Here is an 18,055-nt window from a genome sequence, read left to right as displayed (position 1 = left end):
TTTGCCGCGGCGTGCACGCTCGGGGCGCCAGTCGCTGTCTCGGCGAAGCCAGCCTGCCCCTGGACACCGCTTTCTCCCTTACAGCCAGAAGTGCCATGAGTTCCCCACAGGGACGGGGACAGCTCAGAAGGGAGTGCGGGACGCGTCTCTAAAGACAAATGAGCCGGGGTCAGACCTGCGATGCACCCACTCCGGCGGTGTTTGTGAGCGCTAAGTCGGTGCACGTCGCGCCCAAGCGCCAGACACACAGTGAGCCTCGGTACGCGGCCACTGCCCGGATCAGTGTGGACTGTCTCGCTCGGACTCAGAGCGGGCCGGGCCTCTCCTGCGCCTCAGTTTCTCCTGCCGTCCTCGGGGGACCGCCACCCGCGGTGCGTTCGGCTCACAGCCTCCGGGCGGCTCCGGCGGAGGAAATCCCGGCGGGAGGCGCGTGGGAGGCGGCTGCGGGGAGCGCGCCCGGTGGCCCCGCCCCGCCCCGTGCCCGGTCCCCGCCCCCGAAGCCGGCCGGCGGGCGCGCTCCTTTAAGGCAGCCCGCGGGCCCCGAGGCGCGCGTTTCGCCCCCTCCGACGCTGCCAAGGTAGCGGCTTCACCTTTAAGGCGGCGCGGGGGCTGCTGGGAAGGCCGGCGGGATGGAGGCGGCGGGACCGGCTCTCGGCTGCGGGTCCGGGTGAGGCGGGCGGCAGCCGGAGCCGGAGCGGGAGCCGGGCCCGAGCCGTAGGCGCAGGTCGGCGCGGGCCGATCGGGCCGGACAGGGCTCAGGCCCTCAAGGGAATGGGGCTCCGGGTCGGCCCGGGGAAGGGTCGTCGTGGGCGCGGCCTGCGGGAGGACCGGGCAGCCCGCGGGGAGGGGGCGCGGTCCTGGGCGGCCGGGGCGGGGGAGGGGGCTGCAGGGCGTCGCGCCGGCCTGTGGAGGGGGTCGCTGTGGGCACGGCCTGGAGGGACCCGGACGCGAGCTCTCAGCCCCTCCAGGGGGAGGGTCTGCGCAGGGTCGGCCTGCGGGGGGAGGGGCTTGCGTTCGGCCTGCCAGTTGGGGAGGGGCTGTCCGAGGGGCCGGGGTCTCCTGCGCGGGAGTGAGCCCAGGACCCCCGCACCTGCCCCATTAGGGGAGTCCCGCGGAAGCCCTGAGACTGGGCCGCCGAGCCGGCCCGGGCTGATGGTCTGGAGCCAAGTCAGGGTCCGGCCTCAGCGGCCGCACCGCATTGCGTCTCCCCGGCCGAAGCGAGCCGGGCGCGCCCCCTGCAGGCCGAGCGTGCGGGCATGATGCGGGCTGCGCCCGGGGGACCGGGCACCCGGGGACCGCCGTGTTTACCTACTCTGGGCGGACGGCGGTGTGGCCGCAGGCCCGGCGCCCGCTGCTCGCCCCCTCGCCTTCGCAGGCGGCACGACCATGGCCATGATGGTGCTTCCGCGAGAGGAGAAGCTGAGCCAGGATGAGATCGTGCTGGGCACCAAGGCCGTCATCCAGGGCCTGGAGACCCTGCGCGGGGAGCATCGTGCCCTGCTGGCGCCTCTGGTCGCCCACGAGGCTGGCGAGGCTGAGCCTGGCTCGCAGGAGCGCTGTGTCGTCCTGCGCCGCTCCCTGGAGGCCATTGAGCTGGGGCTGGGGGAGGCCCAGGTAGGTCGGGGACACTGCGGTGGGAGGTCACGGGAGGGAGTGAGCCTTCCAGAGGCATCCCAGGAGCGTAGGAACAGAATCTGAGCGGGGAACCATCTGTTCCCTGGAGCCCCGTGTGAGGACCCCAGCAAGTATCTTTTGAAAAGATGAATGCACTTCGGAGACCCGGCCCTGCCCCAAGAGATCCTGACCACTCTCACCTCCACACAAGACTCTGTTCCTGGCCCCCTCTACCTGACAGAGACTGAGTGGCATAGAGCAGAGAGGGAATCCTTACCCAGACACAGTCTCCTTTCAATTCATTCTTTATTCATTCATTAACAGATAAGCTATCAAGGCAATGTGTTAGGGGCGAGGGATACAGCGTCCAACAAGACAGACAAGGTCCCTGCCCTAGTCTGTAGGAAAAGAGACAGAAATACACATACAGAAATAATTGTTACAAATGGTAACAAGTTCGCCAAAGAAAAGAAGGAGATCTTGTGATAGCTTATAGCAGGGAGTCTTGTCTGTTGATCAGGCAAGACTTCTCTGAGGAAATGACAAACCAAAACCTGAAGGGAAAAATGAACCAGTCTCCAGAAAAGGGAAGTGGGGAAGATACTGCATGTGCAAAGGTCCCGAGGTAGGAAAGAGTTTGTGGTGTGGGGATTCAGAGAACTGTGTGACTAGAGCTTGATGGGGAAGGAAAGAGGGACAGAAGAGGCCTGTGGAGAAGCCAGGAGCCAGACTATGGCCTTGTTAGTTTGGGTTTTATTCTCAGGAAATCAGAAAGCCTTTGGAGGGCTTTAAGCAGGCAGGGGACACAGTCTGACTTAGGTTTTAAAAACTCCCTGTGGCTGAGTTTTAAAATGGAGAATAAACCTTAGTGGGTCAAGGATGGAAGCAGGTTGCACTGGGTTAGGAAGCCACTGCCGGAACTCAAATGAGAGATGGCGCTTGGACTGAAGGGGTGGCTATGGGGGTGACGAGAAGGGACCAGTTCTGGCTGTTCCGGAGGTAGATCCAGCAGGACCTGGGGAAGGAGTAAGGGAGAGAGAGGAGGGCGCATCACTCCCAGGTTGGGGTTTGAGCAAGTTAAGGGTGAGAGAGGCTGGGCGGAGCCGGAGTTCTGGCTCTGCCTTTGAAATTGGGGCCACCAGGGCCACGTGCAGATGGAGATGTCCAGGAGGCGCTGGATGTACAAGGAGTTGAGACGCTACAGGAAAAGGTTTTATTCCGCTCGGATCTTGGCTGAGCTGCCTGGCACCGTGAATCCTAGGCATGTTGTATCATCTTGGTTTCCTTATCTTTAAAATAGGGATCGTAGCATCTGCTATATATACTGCCACGCTGTTTAGGGAATTTTTTTAAAGCTAGTGGTTATGAAAACACCTGTCACTTAGGTGTTTGCTAACCAGCTAGAAAGCACAGGTCCCAGACAGCCTAGACTCTGGAAGAGCAGTGCACTGCTCTGCCGGTTGCTGTCAGGGGCAGAGAAGACCACACAGGGGCCCCCCTCCCGGTGGAGCGCATTTGCCCTCACAGGGGAACAGAGGGGAAGGCGCCACTGCAGAAATGACCCTAGACCATGAAGGATGGAGAAAGGCGGGTGCAGCCTCTGCCAAGGCTGCCAGGCAAGAAGAGCCTGGAGTCCTGGAGGTTGGTGGGGGGCTGAGCCTGAGGCCCCTTTCCTGGCCCTGTGGTCCCCTGAACTGTCTGGGGGTTTGGGACACATGCCCCTTCTCTAGCTTTGAGCTGCAGAAAGCAGGGGGTGCCATGGATCCTCAGCAGAAGTGGGACTGGGGTATTTTGGTGGCCCTTCAGCCACCTATCAGGGTTCTTTGGGCAGGTGCTAGCCTGGGGGCAGGGAGCAATGGTCTCGTGGCTGTGGTAACAGGGGCTTGAGTGCAACCCTGGGAGAGACGAAGGAAGGATTGGTAGCTCAGGGAAGGCACAGCACCCTAGCTAGCCCTCTTCCAGGGTCCTGCTGATCCCAGAAGGAAGGAATGCAGGGACCTCCAAGCCTCCTGGGTTTGGGCCTTGGACTGTGTGGTCTGTTTGTGGCCTTGGAGGGAGTCTCCCTTGAGGAGGAGAGAACGTTAAGGCCCGAGGCCTGCAGCTCTTCCCAGGAAGGGCCAGGCCTGGCTCTTCAGTGGGTTCCAGAGCCCCAGAGGCCCAGGCTGGAGTCGCAGACTAGTGAGTGGGCAGGGCTCGGACCCTTACCCTGGCTGGCTGCACAGGTGATCCTGGCGCTGTCAAGCCACCTGGGGGCTGTGGAGTCAGAGAAGCAGAAGCTTCGGGCACAGGTGCGGCGCCTGGTGCAGGAGAACCAGTGGCTGCGGGAGGAGCTGGCGGGGACGCAGCAGAAGCTGCAGCGCAGCGAGCAGGCCGTGGCCCAGCTGGAGGAGGAGAAGCAGCACCTGCTGTTCATGAGCCAGATCCGCAAGCTTGACGACGACGCCTCCCCCAGCGTGAGCCCCCACCCCGGCCACCGCCGCCGCCCGGGCAGGGGGCCTGGGAGCAGGGAGGGGCAGCATGGAGCATCGTCCCAGCCCGCTGCCACCCCACCACCCCTGCCTCCTCCCCTCATGCTTGTCCTGTCTTCCTCACCAGGAGGAGAAGGGGGACGTCCCCAAAGACTCCCTGGACGACCTGTTCCCCAATGAGGATGAGCAGAGCCCAGGTGCGGATGGACAGTTGGTTCTGGAATGGGGGGAAGAAGGCTTGTGTGAACTCTTGGTCCTTGGGACTCAGAGACCCCATGGTCCGAGTGGCTGCCATGTTCCCTCCTGCCCTGGTTCTGACCATAACCTCCCGCGTGTCGGAGCTTCCCGGCGGGTCTCAAGTGCTGCTTCTCACGTGCCGTGAGCTCTGTGAGGAGCAGGCATCTCAGTTAAGAGCTTTGGAGCTGCCAGGCCTGGCTCCAAGTCCTGCTTCTCTGCGACCCCTGGGAGAGTTTCTCTTCCTTTCTGGGCCTCCTAGGGTGACAGGAACTGCATCCACGGACAGTGCCAAGTGGGGGCCCGTGCTCCCAGCGCATAGGGTTGAGCACGTGTCGGGCCTCCACACGGCAGGGGAGGAAGCTGAGGCTCCAAGGTTAGGTGACGAGCTCTAGGACGCACAGCTTGAAGTATTGGCACTGGGACGCTACTCACTCTTTCTATGGGGTAACTGCACCCACTCCGTAAATGAGAGAACTGAGGCAGAGTGGTTAGTGACTTGCCCAGGGCCACATGTCAGGTGGGTCAAAGGCACGGCTGGCATGCGGCAGCCCAGCCCAGCCCAGCGGGCACATGGTACATCTGACCTCCTGCCCTTGGCCTGCAGCCCCCAGCCCTGGAGGAGGGGATGTGGCTGCTCAGCACGGAGGCTACGAAATCCCAGCGCGACTCCGCACCCTGCACAACCTGGTGATTCAGTACGCCTCGCAGGGCCGCTACGAGGTGGCTGTGCCACTCTGCAAGCAGGCACTCGAGGACCTAGAGAAAACATCAGGCCATGACCACCCTGACGTGGCCACCATGCTCAACATCCTGGCGCTGGTCTATCGGTAAGGCTCCTCTGGCCACTGTCATCCCTGGGGGCGCCTCCTGCATTCTGAAGGCACCAGCCCTGGATCACTGACTCGGAGCCTGCTGTGGGCCAGGACCTGGGCTGCACCGGGCAGTTGGCGGCAGGGAGAGAAGGGCCTGCATGGAACTTGGCCACAGATGTGAATAAACCCGAGTTGAGGGCAGGAGGGAGGCTGGGACAGAACCAGGGAGGGGGCCGCAGGTGGGAACTCCAGGGGTCCTGGAAGTCTGTGTGGTTTCTCCAGGCACCAAGCTTGAGTCGGTGCTTTGGTAAAAAGTGAGTTTGCCCAGAACACGAGAGTTGAAAAGATTCCTGTGGCAGAAAGCCAGCATGAGCAAAGGCCAGGGGACTAGAGGGCAAGGCACGTGGCAGGAAAGTTGTGTGGAGCCCAGGAACACTAGGCGTGGGTGGCAGATGGGACCCCAGCACTGCATGTCCAAGCCAGCTGTGAGCCCCTGGAGGGCAGGGGCTGACCAGGCCTCCCCGTGCTCTGTCTCATACTCCGTCATGCCCACTCCCCGGTGAATATAGGAGTGACCACGGGGATCACAGGCCACTGGGCTAGGGCCTCAGGCTGGGGGATAACCTTGACCATGCTCCCGCCTGCTCACAGGGACCAGAACAAGTACAAGGAGGCTGCCCACCTGCTCAATGATGCCCTGGCCATCCGGGAGAAGACACTGGGGAAAGACCACCCGGCCGTGAGTGGGGGTGGGTGGGGGCTGCCTTCTACCCGCTGCAGCTCTCAGGGCCCGGAGTTCCCTGCCCAGCGGGGCCTGGGTCAGGAGCTTCCATTCTCTGCCCCTCAGGTGGCTGCCACACTGAACAACCTGGCGGTCCTGTACGGCAAGCGGGGCAAGTACAAGGAGGCCGAGCCGCTATGCAAGCGGGCACTGGAGATCCGGGAGAAGGTGGGAGCCGGGGATGCTGGGCAGGCGGGGGTGCCGGGCAGGTGGGGGCCCCGGGCAGCCTTGAACCCAGCCCCTGGCTCCCTCTCCCATGCCAGGTCCTGGGCAGGTTTCACCCAGATGTGGCCAAGCAGCTCAGCAACCTGGCCTTGCTGTGCCAGAACCAGGGCAAAGCGGAGGAGGTGGAGCACTACTACCGGCGCGCGCTGGAGATCTACGCCACACGCCTCGGGCCCGACGACCCCAACGTGGCCAAGACCAAGAACAACCTGGTGCCTGGGGCGCGAAGGGCTGGAAGATGGGAAGGGGGTGGGGGAGGAAGGAGAGGAAGAGGCTCAGCTCCCTGCGTCCTGCTCACCCTCTGGGACCCGCCTCTCCAGGCTTCCTGCTACCTGAAGCAGGGCAAGTACCAGGACGCAGAGACCCTGTATAAGGAGATCCTCACTCGCGCTCACGAGAAGGAGTTTGGCTCTGTCAACGGTGAGTCCGTGGCCGCCACATTTCTCGGGGCATCCAGCACAGGCCACTCTGCCGTTAGCACCCAGGACAAATGCAGCTGGGTGGGCCCTCGGGCCGGGCTCCGGCTGGTCCCCAGCCTCGCCTTTGGGTGGTGCCAGCCATTCGTGCTCACGATTGCACACGTGAGCACACACCGACTCACACAGCCTCCCTGGCCTGCCTGTGCCACGCACACCTTTGTCTACCCTGTGCTCTGGGCCCAGAGGCTTCCCCCTTCTCTACTGGGAACTCCTGCTCGCCTGGAGGGCCTGGCCCCACGTCTCCCGCTCTGGGAGACCAACTTCTGGCCCCCATTCCTACTCCTGGATCCCCGGAGCCTGGCCCATCACTCAGGCCTAGCATGCATCCTGCACTGTGGGCCTGAGGTGTGCAAGGGTCTGTCCTTCCCCGCTCCCCGCCTCGGTCACAAGTCCCGCACTGCAGCCTGTGCCGTGCTCACCTGTGTCCAGAGGTGGTCAGCAACGTTTTGGGTCTGTTTCTTGTTCATTCAACGAAGCCCAACCCTGGTCCCCCTCCCCAGTCCTGGTCTAGCCCAGCCAGGAGGCCTGTATGGCAGACTGGTCATCATCCTCTTTCTTCTGCCAGGGGACAACAAGCCCATCTGGATGCACGCAGAGGAACGGGAGGAGAGCAAGGTAGCTCCGTGGGGTGGGTGTCCGGAGAGGGTAGGGACATGCGCAGAGCGAGGGCCTCCTCCCACGTCCCGCCATTCTTTCCCCCAGGATAAACGCCGGGACAGCGCCCCCTATGGGGAATACGGCAGCTGGTACAAGGCCTGTAAAGTAGACAGGTGAGGGCAGCGGTGCTGGGCTGCGGGTAGAGGAGGTGGCCGGGCACCTCCCAGGCTCCACTTTCCACTCTCACCAAGGACACACCTCTCTGCCAGCTCATCTTTCAAGGCCCAGGTCCCAGGCCACCTGCCCCCAGAAGGCTCCCTGCACTGGGACAGCCTAATTCTCTTGCTCCTGGGTCTCCTAGGTATCAGTCCTGGTGGCCCTGGGGTGATTTTCCCCGGGACAGGCAGGCCTAGCACAGGGCTTGACACATGGGAGGGGCTGGGTTCTGGTTGGCGGGATGGTTCCTCAGGGCCTAGTGTGGCCTGGGGGCCAGGGTGGGCCCTGGGTCTGGGGGACCATGGAGTATGAGACCGTCCTGTCTGCAGCCCTACGGTCAACACCACTCTGCGCAGCTTGGGGGCCTTGTACCGGCGCCAGGGCAAGCTGGAAGCTGCGCACACGCTGGAAGACTGTGCTAGTCGCAGCCGGAAGCAGGTGGGGCTCCAGGCAGGAGGTGGGTGGCAGGGACCTGTGTGGCCCGTGTGTGTTCCAGTCAGGGCCTGACGCCCCTGCCCCTCCCTCAGGGCCTGGACCCTGCGAGCCAGACCAAGGTGGTGGAGCTGCTGAAAGACGGCAGTGGCGGGCGGGGAGACCGCCACGGCAGCCGGGACATGGCCGGGGGTGCCGGGCCTCGGGCTGAGTCCGACCTGGAGGAGGCAGGGCCTGCAGCTGAGTGGAGCGGGGTGAGTCTAGGGGCTGGGATGGGCTGGGAGCCTGTGTGGCCAGTGTGACCTAGAGACAAGCCTGTCCACCCCCAGGACGGCAGTGGCTTGTTGCGGCGCAGTGGCTCCTTTGGGAAGCTCCGGGATGCCCTGAGGCGCAGCAGTGAGATGCTGGTGAAGAAGCTGCAGGGGGGTGGTCCCCAGGAGCCCCCTAACCCCAGGTAAGCCCCTACCCCACTGAGGCCCCCAGCAGGGTGAGCCTCTCAAGAACCCTCCAGCAACCCCAGATGAGCCCCTGCTGGATCCAGGTGACCTCCCATCCCTCTCAGGCTCTGCCACCCACCACGTCCACTCCCACCCCAGCCCCAGCCCCAGCCCCAGCCTGACCCCTTCCCCCATCCTCCCCCAGTTCCACCTTGGGCGAATCCTGGCCATCCTTTTCCCTCAGGATGAAGCGGGCCAGTTCTCTCAACTTCCTCAACAAGAGTGTGGAAGAGCCGGTGCAGGTAGGGGTGGGCGGGGGTCTGGCACTGGGCAGCTGCGGCCAGGCCTGCGTGCGTTCCAGCCCAGCTTCCCAAGCATGTGTGTTCATCCAGTAACAGTTCCTGTCTCCATCCAGGCCTAGTTTGGGCTAAACAGCAGGGAGACAGCTGGGGGGAACCCAGCCCCTGCCCTGGGTGGACATGAAAGCAGCCAGTGCCAACACAGTAGCGTGGAGGTGGGCAGGAGTGCCCGGGCACCAGGGCATGGCCTTGGGCCAGACCTGCCTCTGCCCTTTGGGCCTGGGAAGCACAGACCAGCACAGGCGTGAGGCTGAGCCACCTGCCCCCTCTGCCCGCAGCCTGGAGGCCCAGGTCTCTCTGACAGCCGCACTCTCAGCTCCAGCTCCATGGACCTCTCCCGACGAAGCTCCCTCGTGGGCTAATCCCGAAGGGAAAGCCGGAAAGCAAGCCAGTTGCCAGAGCCTCCGCCGGGTGTGCCCCCACCCCAGCCCTGCGCATGGGCCCGCTGCTTGTCCCGCCTGTCTTCCCCAAGGCCCCTGTCTTTTCTGTTCAATCTCAGGGTAACCTCCTCCCTTGTCATCTCAGCCTGAATCCCGGAGGCTGGGCCTGCGCGCTCTAGCTGTGTCCCTTATTTATTCCTTCCAGCTGCCCCCCCCCCCTACGTCCCAGCCGGCAGGAGGAGCTGGCTCGAGTCTCCAAGATACTCAGTGGCCCACCAGCCCCAGACCCCAGAGCCAAGAACACTAAGCACCTGCCGCCCCTTCAGCGCCCTGCCCTCTCCCCACCCCACCCGGCCGTTGCTTCTGTATATAGAGAAATAAGTTATTGGCCGCGCCCCTCCCTTCAGTCCACGTACTGCCCGGGCCTCCTCGCCCTTCTCTGTGGTACCGCCCAGGCCTTAATCACCCCCATTCCGCGCGGTGGTATCTCCCAGGCTCCGCGTTCTCGCAGCGGCGCTTCCCCAAAGGGTTCCCTGGGCCTTGTCGCGCTCCTGACCTCCGAGGGACGAGCCCCACCCCGCCACGGCCGCAGGACCGAGGGCCTTCCCCACGTCCTCCCGCCGGCCCCCGGCCGCGCCGCTTCCCCTCCTGCAGCTTCCGCGAGGGGCAGTGGCGGCCCGCGGCAGGGGGGCTGCCCCGGATGGGGCCGAGGCGGTCGCTGTCTATTTTCAGATGTTGCTGTAGAAATAAAGACGGTTTGAATCTGAGCCGGGCTCGTTTTGAAGCGGAGGTCGAGGACCCCCAGCGTGTCTGGATGGGGTGGGGCGGGAGTGGGGTGTGCATGTGTGTCGCTCGCTCCCTGTCCGCGCAGCCGGAGCCCAGACACGGCCCCTGCCCCGCAACGGGTTCAGGATTTCTTCCCAAACCTTCGCTCCTGGGGTGCTAGAGAGCGCGGGCGTGTCTGCTCCTTGCTCCGTGCTGTGCCTTGAGCGAGTTTCCCGAGACTCGATGTTTTCATCTTTAGAACGTGGTGATAACATCCTATTCGGATGAGTTAAGAGTACCCAGCACACACGAAGAACCCTTGATAAGGACTTTTACTCGTCTGTTACTGGCACCCACCTTCTGGTTTAATGCTTGCAAGCTGGGCGGGGAAGGATGACCGCCTCCGTCAGATTGAAGCGCCGTCCCCCCTAGCGCGGTCCGGGAGCCCGCTCCGTCTGGGGAGCAAACTACAAGCCCCAGAAAGCACTGCGCCGGCGGTGAGGGGCGAGAGGGCACAGGCCTCCGGGCTACGCCTGCGCAGCGGGGTGAGTTGGGCGGCGAGGGAGACTACAAGTCCCGAGAAGCAGCGCGACGAGGCCCCAGTCGGAATCGTTTGCGCCTGCGTGCCGCGGGCGGGGCCTCTGGGGCGGAGCGGCCACCATCTTGGAACGGGAGGCGGAGCAGAGCCGACTGGGAGCGACCGAGCGGGCCGCCGCCGCCGCCATGAACCCCGAATAGTGAGTGAGCCCCGCCCGCGCCGTGCGGCGCAGCCTCGATCCCGAGTACGGGGCTGTACGCTTACCGGGGTTGTTTGGCCCGGATCAGGGCTGCGCGGCGCCCCCACATCCGGGTCCCTCTTCCGCTGCCCCCCCCTCACATCCGGGTCCTGCCCCTCCCCCCGGGGGCCCTAGGACCCTGGCTAGACACCCCGACTCCTCGCACCCGGGGCTCAGACACGGCGATCCCGACAGATAGCACTTGGAGCCCAAGGCACTGGCCCCACAAGGCCTTATCGGTCAGGTGAAACTCCAGCTCCAGTCACGCTGGGCCTCAGTTTCCCCACCTGCTCCTTCACCACGGTCCCGGCGTTTTGGCGCCGGTCACGATAGTTTCTGTTCTTGGGTTCAGACTTGGGCTCTTTAGGTTGGTCAGTGAATCCATCCGCTCTTACCTTCCTCCTGGAGCCCGGTTTTTGGGGTTGGGCGGAAGCAACGCCTGGGTCACATCTCCCGCAGGTCCTCCCCTCCAGGGCTGCTTCCTGCCCCTTGCCTGGGTCTCGCCGTCCTGTCACCCCGGCGTGCTGTCCTTTCCCGCTCTCACCTTTGCTCAGGCCCCGGTGCCAGCGTCACACACACTAACCTTCGCGGTCACACTGCCGATGAAGCTCATGCGAACGTGGAGTTTGCTTTCCGCCTTCCAGTGGGATTCTTTGGTCCTCAAACTTTCCTCACTGCTTGGTTACTCCCCCTGCGGGTAGGTGGCCCACGTCTCCTGCCCTGGCTCGCCCATTTCCCCAAGTGTCGGTTAACCTCCTCCTCTTCAGCCACTTCCTTTTTCTCCTCCAGATCCAGGCCTCAGGTTTCCTTGGGGAAGGGAAAGGTGTGAGCTGGATTAGAAGGGGAGCAGAGGAGGGAGTCAGGAGGCTCTCACAGGGTCTTCGGAGTCTGACAGACTTGGTCTTAAAGTTGTCTCTGGGCAAGTCACTTCCCTTCTCTGATCTGTGGTTTCCTTATTAGTTGGGAAATGACGGCACTCGCTTCATCGGACTGTTGGGAGGATTAAATGAGATGCATTTGAAGTATTTTGTCACAAGTAGGAACTCAATAAATATTAAATGTGACTATCATTGCCACTTGTTGACCACTTCTTCTTGGTGACTTCATATCAGGCTCTTTATGTAGCTTTTTCACTTGATAGGTCCGGGACTGGGCCCTGCTTTCCACTCCTGGGGCCTCCCGTGCCACGCCAGGGTGTGTAGTGGGGGTTGTCTAAATAGCCCACCCTGGACAGACCCATGGAATCTCTCAGGAATCAGGGTAGGATACCCAGCTTTGTCACCTTGGCAGGTCACGTCCCTCTCGGTGCCTTGGTTTCTTTCTTCATAAAGTGGGACTTCAGACTTGGCAAGCTGAGAGTCCTTCGAGCCAGCTGTGCTACGGGTGAGGGCTCAGCCCTCCCCAGCCCAGGGCCTGGGTGAGGATCTGGTGAGCACCGTCGTACTCGAAACTGAGGCATGCCTCGTGGTGTGGGGGGACGCCGTGATTGTGACCCTAGAGAGATGCTAGCGGGCTCCTGCCTTCATGCCTTCTGATCCTCTCTCTCCAGTGACTACCTGTTTAAGCTGCTTTTGATTGGTGACTCGGGCGTGGGCAAGTCATGCCTGCTCCTGCGGTTTGCTGTGAGTAAGAAGCCTCCCATACCATCCATCTGGGGTCCTGGCTGGCGGCTGGTGGGGAAAGGGGCAACCCAGAGCACGGTAGTTGCAGCCCTGGGAACCAAGGATGAAGTTGCAGGACCTGCCAGCAACGCATCTGACTGAGCAGAGGCACAGGGCTGGCGAGTGGGGGCCCTGAGAACTGGGGCTTGGCAGTGAGGAGCCCAGCTGGGACAGGGAGCTGGAGGGAGGCTGTCCTAAGGGGCCTTGGACTCCTTCACTCAGGCCATTTCACTGGCCCCTGACCTTCCAGGATGACACATACACAGAAAGCTACATTAGCACCATCGGGGTGGACTTCAAAATCCGAACCATCGAGCTGGATGGCAAAACCATCAAACTTCAGATTGTGAGTGTCACTCTTCCCAAAACCCCTGGTACAAAGGCATCCGCCTTGGGAGGGAAGGGGCTCTGGACATGGAGCCCAGGACTGACCTGCCCTCTGCCTACTGTCTTACAGTGGGACACAGCTGGTCAGGAGCGGTTCCGGACCATCACTTCCAGCTACTACCGGGGGGCTCATGGCATCATCGTGGTGTATGACGTCACCGACCAGGTACTCGTGGACGCTGTCCTCAGCTTTGCCTCCTCAGCCTGAGGCCTTTGACTCCTGCTGCCTGCCCTCTCTTTCCTGACACTTCCTGGAAAGGAGGCTGTTTGGCCTTATCTCACAGCGAGAGAAACGCGCAGAAATGGATCCTTCCGAGGTTCTGCTAAGGGTCTTGCAGAACCAGGCCTCACACCTCCCCACCAGCCTTGCCACCTTATTGTCAACCTTGCGGGCACCTGTGTGTTGTGGGGATTTAATCAGCTGGTTGGCTGCTGTGCTGGGCCGTGGCTTCCTGTGTGAAGACACCATGGGGGAGCAATGAGAGAGCCTCGGACAAGGAAGGGAGGGAGCCCTGAGCGCTGGGCCCCGCATGAGCCGAGGTCTAGCAGCCCTGTGTCTCCCGCAGCAGCTTCACTGTCACTGGCAGCAGTGGTGACAGTAACAGCCAGAAATGCTCCCATCAGACCTTAAAGTTTATAGAACCTGTCACAGCCTTCACGTTGCCGTTTGATGCTCCTAAGAGGCCTGTGTCACGTCCCTGTCTTACGGATGAGGAATTGGGTTCAGGATGACGAGGTGGCTTGCTGAGGGTCCTCTAGCTAGTTGAGTGGTGGAGCCAGAAAGCCTTCTGCTGCTTCCACCTGCTTTGTTTCTTCTACCAAACTTTGTTGCTTAACCGGCCAGGCTCTGGGGACGTGGAGAACCTTACCTCAGCGCTGGGCCGGGAGGAGCCCCTGTCTGAGGGGCGGCTGGGCTCCAGCTCATGATGCCTCCACGCCCCCAGCTCCGCACAGGCTGTGGGTGAGCTCTGCACCTCCCAGACAGAGGTCACCAGGGCCCGCCTGACTGCCAAATCCAGTGACCTCATTTTAGCTCTTGCCCTGAGTTACCTCTTGTGGCTTTTAACTCCATTCTCTTTTCTCTCCTTGACAAGTTTACTAGCCCCAGCTCCCAACCTCCCTCTGCCTTCGATTCTGTCTTCACAGTGTCCTTTTACTGGTTCATCCTGTGCTGCCCCCACAACCCCTTATTTTGTGCCTCCCGACTCTGTCCCAAGTGTCTTCCTTACTCCCCTTGGACGGTTCTGGTCACTTTCATGCTTTGGCTTCTGTCTCATGTTCTGTGATTCCAACGTCCAAACAGCTGTCCCTGTGGACTCACTCCCTGTGCCCGTGTCTGTGCTGGTACTTTGTGTTCATTCTTATCCTCACGGTCTTACCCAGTGAACTAAATGGTGGGCTCCGTGTTCTCCAGATGAGGAAGCTGAGTAACTCGCCCCTCGGCTCAGCCAGGAAGGGCAAAGCCAGCGTTGGGACCAGGGCTCCTGGCCCTTCCCCATCCTCAGGCAGCCTCTCCCCAGCTCCAGACCGTCTGCAGCTCTCCGATGTCCAGCGCTGGCCTCACCGTCTCTCCCCAAACTGGTGCCTGCACCCCCATCTTTGTAACAGGGTTCCTGTCGGCCTGGCCAGAAAACTCTTCCTCCCCCATCCAGTCAGTCTCAAGGTTCTGTTCTCTCCCCATCATTTCTCAAATCTGTCCCCTCATGATAATAGCAGTGATGAGGATAATAGCAGCTCTCGCTAATTAAGCACTTGTTATGAGACAGGCCTGCATTCATTCTCTCATGCTCACAGCAGCGCTGCCAGGAGGTACTGTTTTATAGAAATGAGGAAACTGAGGCTCAGAGAGGTCAGGTGACATGCCTAAGGTGACACGCACAGTAAATGGCTGAGCAAGGGCTTAGCCCAGGATGGGTCCTGTGTGCTTCCCTGGCTCAGAGCACATCCTCTCTTCCCCTGATTATTACTGCCACCTCCCACTTGGTCTCCATCTTGCTGGTCTGACCTGGTCTCCACACTCCTGCTAGAACTATCTTTCCAGACCATAGGTGTGATCCTGCCGTTTCCTGCTTAAGAAAACCTCTGTCCTACCCAGGATCCCAGCCCCCTGGCCTCTGGCACAGCTGCTTCCTGGCAGGCTAAGATGCTTGGTGCTCGGGCCCGCCTGCTCCCTCTCCTTCCCTGAGGGTCTGCAGCCAGCAACGTGCCCCTTCTTCCCACTCCCCAGAGGCATTGTGCCCTCCCCTCCTGTGACCTGTCCCGCACAAGGCCGGTTCCTACCTGCAGGCTTAGGTCAGTTGTAGCCCCTCGAGGCAGAGATGGTCCTGGGGCTCCCCAGCCTCTGCCTTCTATCCTGTCTTGCCATGTGTGTCCTGCTCGGTTCCTCCAGTGTCTCCTGAATGCCTTAGGGCAGGGCCCAGGCACAATTCCCTTCTTTGTCCCCAGTGCCCAGCAGAGGGCCTAGCTTGGGACAGGGCAAGAGGTCTAAGTTTGAGCCTAGTATGGTATCACCTGGCTGCTAAGAATGAAAAATCTAGCTTCAGTATTTTCCTAAAAGTTCTGTCACTTGTCTGGGGGTGGGGAGAAGTGAGGCCGAGTGATTATACTGTTGGTGCGAAAAGTAGGGTGAATGTAGCCTCTGTTCTCAGGAGACCTGTCTCCCTCATAGGCCAAGGCCTTTGAAAGGACCCTCTACCTCCCACTGGGTGCCAAGACTTCAAACCTAAAAGGGATTTTAAGGCCCCTATGGGAACTTTGAGATTCTTGTGGACCCATTACTCTCTGTTCCTGTCTCTGCTCTGGCCCTTCTGATGCCATCGTCCCCACGTGTGGTTAAGCCCATGGGTGGCTCAGGGAGAGAGAGCTGCAGGAAGCGGAGCTGGCTGGCCCTTAGGCCTGGGCGGCTGCAGAAGTGTTAGGGCCGCTGGCAAGTAGCTGGGGCTGTACTGGGCTGGCTTTCGAGGTCCAGACGGAAGAGGTCAGGAAGGAACGCCAGACCTGAATGAGACGGTTTCCTCCACACCCGAGCCCCTGCCTCTCTCAGGGGCCCCAGGCAGCTCACTTCCCCTCGAAGAAGCCCCTGTTCTCCAGGCCTTGGGTGGAGGTGGGAGTTAGGAAGAAAATAACTTCTGACCCTGGCCCCCTCTAGGAGTCCTACGCCAACGTGAAGCAGTGGCTGCAGGAGATTGACCGCTATGCCAGCGAGAACGTCAACAAGCTCCTGGTGGGCAACAAGAGTGACCTCACCACCAAGAAGGTGGTGGACAACACCACGGCCAAGGTGAGCAGGGCCTGGGCCAGGCTGCCCAGGGGAGCCTGGGCCTGCTGCCCCTCACCCTTCTCTCCCCTCTTTTTCTCTCCTCTCCCCTTGTCAGGAGTTTGCAGACTCTCTGGGCATCCCCTTCCTGGAGACAAGTGCCAAGAACGCTACCAATGTCGAGCAGGCATTCATGACTATGGCTGCTGAGATCAAAAAGCGGATGGGGCCTGGGGCAGCCTCAGGGGGTGAACGGCCCAACCTCAAGATCGACAGCACCCCTGTAAAGCCAGCTGGTGGTGGCTGTTGCTAGAAGGGGCATGTGGAGTGGGACAGGAGGGGGCATCTTCTCCAGATGATGCCCCTGGAGGGGGCAGGAGGTGCCTCCCACTCCCTCTCCTGGGGCATTTGAGTCTGTGGCTTTGGGGTGTCCTGGGCTCCCCATCTCCCTCTGGCCCATCTGCCTGCTGCCCTGAGCCCTGATTCTGTCAGGGCCCCCCAGGGAAGACACCCAGGACCTGTGGCTAGGGTGGGGCTTGCTCTGCTGCTGCCTCTAGGTAACTTTAAAAGATGCCCCACCACACACTTTCCTTTGGAACGAGGGCTCCTCTGTCTGTCTCCCTCCTGCCCCCCATGTATGCTGCACTGGGTTTCTCTCCTTCCCCTTCCTTCTCTCCCTCCTTCCCTAAAGCCGAGGGCCTCCCTGCCCTCTGCTGCCCCCCGCTGCGGTCAGTGGCCGGGGCCAGGAGTGTGGCCAGGGGATCCAGGACCTGGGATCCAGGGTCCCGGGCCGGACCTCAGGACGGGTGTGGGGGTCACAGGGGCTCAGCAGCCCACCCTTTCCTCCTCCCACTGTCTCCCCTCCCACACTCCCAGCTCGAGCCGTCCAGCTGCGGTGGGGTCTGAGCACATCGAGGGCAGGTGGGCGGGCAGCCTTGCTGGGCCTGTGTCTTGAGCCCGGAGGGAGCCTGCTCCTGCCGCCCCCTGCCCTGCCAGAGCCAGGCCCATGTACTGCCTGCCCACCGTGCCCCTTTGTCCCCACGGCAGGCAGAGGCGGAAGGCCCACTGTGCCCGACGCTGGGCACCAGCCTTAACCCTCACTCTGCCAGCACCTCCTCCCTCCCCGAGGCAGCACATCTGGCTTGTTCTCCCTTTCCAGCCCTTGGAGCCTAGTAGGGCAGATCCTCAGCCCCTGCCGCTACTTCTCTGGGGAATGTGGGTTCAACCCAGGGTTGGGGGACCTCTGCTTACCCCCTTCCCACCCAGGATTCTAGCCCCCTGCCCTCTGGCACAGCTGCTTCCTGCAGAAAAACAAACGTTTGGTCTCTACCTAAGAAGCCATGTCCCTCGTGCTGTCTCTTGCCTGTCCCACCCGTGCCCTGCCCTCCAGCTTGTATTTAAGTCCCTGGGCTGCCTCTTGGGGCGTCCTCTACTCCCAGGTTCCCCTCTGGAGTCATGTCAGGCATTTTGCAAGGAAAAGCCACTTGGGGGAAAAGATGGAAAAGGACAAAATAAAAATCAATAAATTTCCACTGGCCCTCGGGTGAGCCGAGGGTTTTTGCAAGGAAGTTGTGGTGGCCGAGCGTGGTCTGTGGGCTGAGCCCAGCCTTGGGGTGCAGGGTAGAATTGGGGCCCAGGGCTTGGTAGGACACTCTGGGTCCTGGCTTGGGCTCTGTGTCCTGGGGTCGCTGGCGAAAGCCCTTGACCCATTTCCTGGGGCTAGGAGAGCAGCCTGCTTGTGCTTCTGTGGTCTGTCCCCAAGGGCCCAGCACCGTTCTGTCAGGGAGAGACGCAGGCGGCCATCAGCGAGTACCTGGTGAGCTGCTGCCAACACCCACGCAGGCACACGGCCAAGATGTGGACTCGGGCAGCAGCCGGAGCCGGGCACACCTGGCCCGCACCTTCCAACCCCGGTTCAGCCTGCTCTCCCTGCCTCGCTCCGGCTTCCGGCCCGGAGTTTCTGCACCCTGGGCCAGTGACAGTGACAACTGCTTCCCACTTAAGGCGGGCTGTCGTGGGGAGGGCGACGCTGTGTGTGAGGCTGGGGGTGTGTGCCCGTCCCTGGGGCTGCGGTGGGTTGTTTGTGGGGGCAGGGGTGCCGGGAGTGCGCGGCCATGTCAGCGTGTCCCCGAGGGTGCGTGGCCACGGGCTCGCCGGGCGGGGGGCGGCGGCC

The 18,055-nt window shown here is 61.9% G+C and overlaps 3 protein-coding genes across 3 annotated transcripts in view; all 3 read left to right on the top strand.

Moving 5' to 3' along the window:
- Window positions 1-1,266: 1,266 nt before the first annotated feature.
- KLC2 (kinesin light chain 2) lies at window positions 1,267-9,619 on the top strand. Its single transcript, XM_012665524.1, has 15 exons — window positions 1,267-1,614; window positions 3,837-4,067; window positions 4,210-4,279; window positions 4,924-5,146; window positions 5,783-5,870; window positions 5,979-6,080; window positions 6,176-6,349; window positions 6,458-6,557; window positions 7,182-7,231; window positions 7,319-7,386; window positions 7,759-7,867; window positions 7,957-8,115; window positions 8,191-8,315; window positions 8,543-8,600; window positions 8,936-9,619. Exons 1-15 carry the CDS (start codon window positions 1,387-1,389, stop codon window positions 9,017-9,019), a joined length of 1,869 nt encoding a protein of 622 aa, XP_012520978.1. The 5' UTR covers window positions 1,267-1,386; the 3' UTR covers window positions 9,020-9,619.
- Window positions 9,620-10,436: 817 nt separating this feature from the next.
- Window positions 10,437-17,450, top strand: RAB1B (RAB1B, member RAS oncogene family). The gene is made up of 6 exons (XM_012665523.1): window positions 10,437-10,539; window positions 12,128-12,200; window positions 12,490-12,585; window positions 12,697-12,792; window positions 15,775-15,906; window positions 16,001-17,450. The coding sequence occupies exons 1-6, from the start codon at window positions 10,526-10,528 to the stop codon at window positions 16,193-16,195; spliced, it is 606 nt and encodes a 201-aa protein (XP_012520977.1). The 5' UTR covers window positions 10,437-10,525; the 3' UTR covers window positions 16,196-17,450.
- Window positions 17,451-17,996: 546 nt separating this feature from the next.
- The window catches only part of CNIH2 (cornichon family AMPA receptor auxiliary protein 2), a 5,846-nt gene continuing 5,787 nt past the window's right edge, over window positions 17,997-18,055 (top strand). The window contains exon 1 of the mRNA XM_012664920.1: window positions 17,997-18,016. Within this exon, the coding sequence (XP_012520374.1) occupies window positions 17,997-18,016 (20 nt within the window). The remainder of the gene's footprint in view (window positions 18,017-18,055) is intronic.

This window comes from Propithecus coquereli, unplaced genomic scaffold, assembly GCF_000956105.1.
Source record: "Propithecus coquereli isolate 6110/MARCELLA unplaced genomic scaffold, Pcoq_1.0 Scaffold120, whole genome shotgun sequence".
Classification (NCBI taxonomy): Eukaryota; Metazoa; Chordata; class Mammalia; order Primates; family Indriidae; genus Propithecus; species Propithecus coquereli.
Note: the sequence above shows the minus strand (reverse complement) of the source record. Positions and strands in the feature narration are given on the sequence as shown.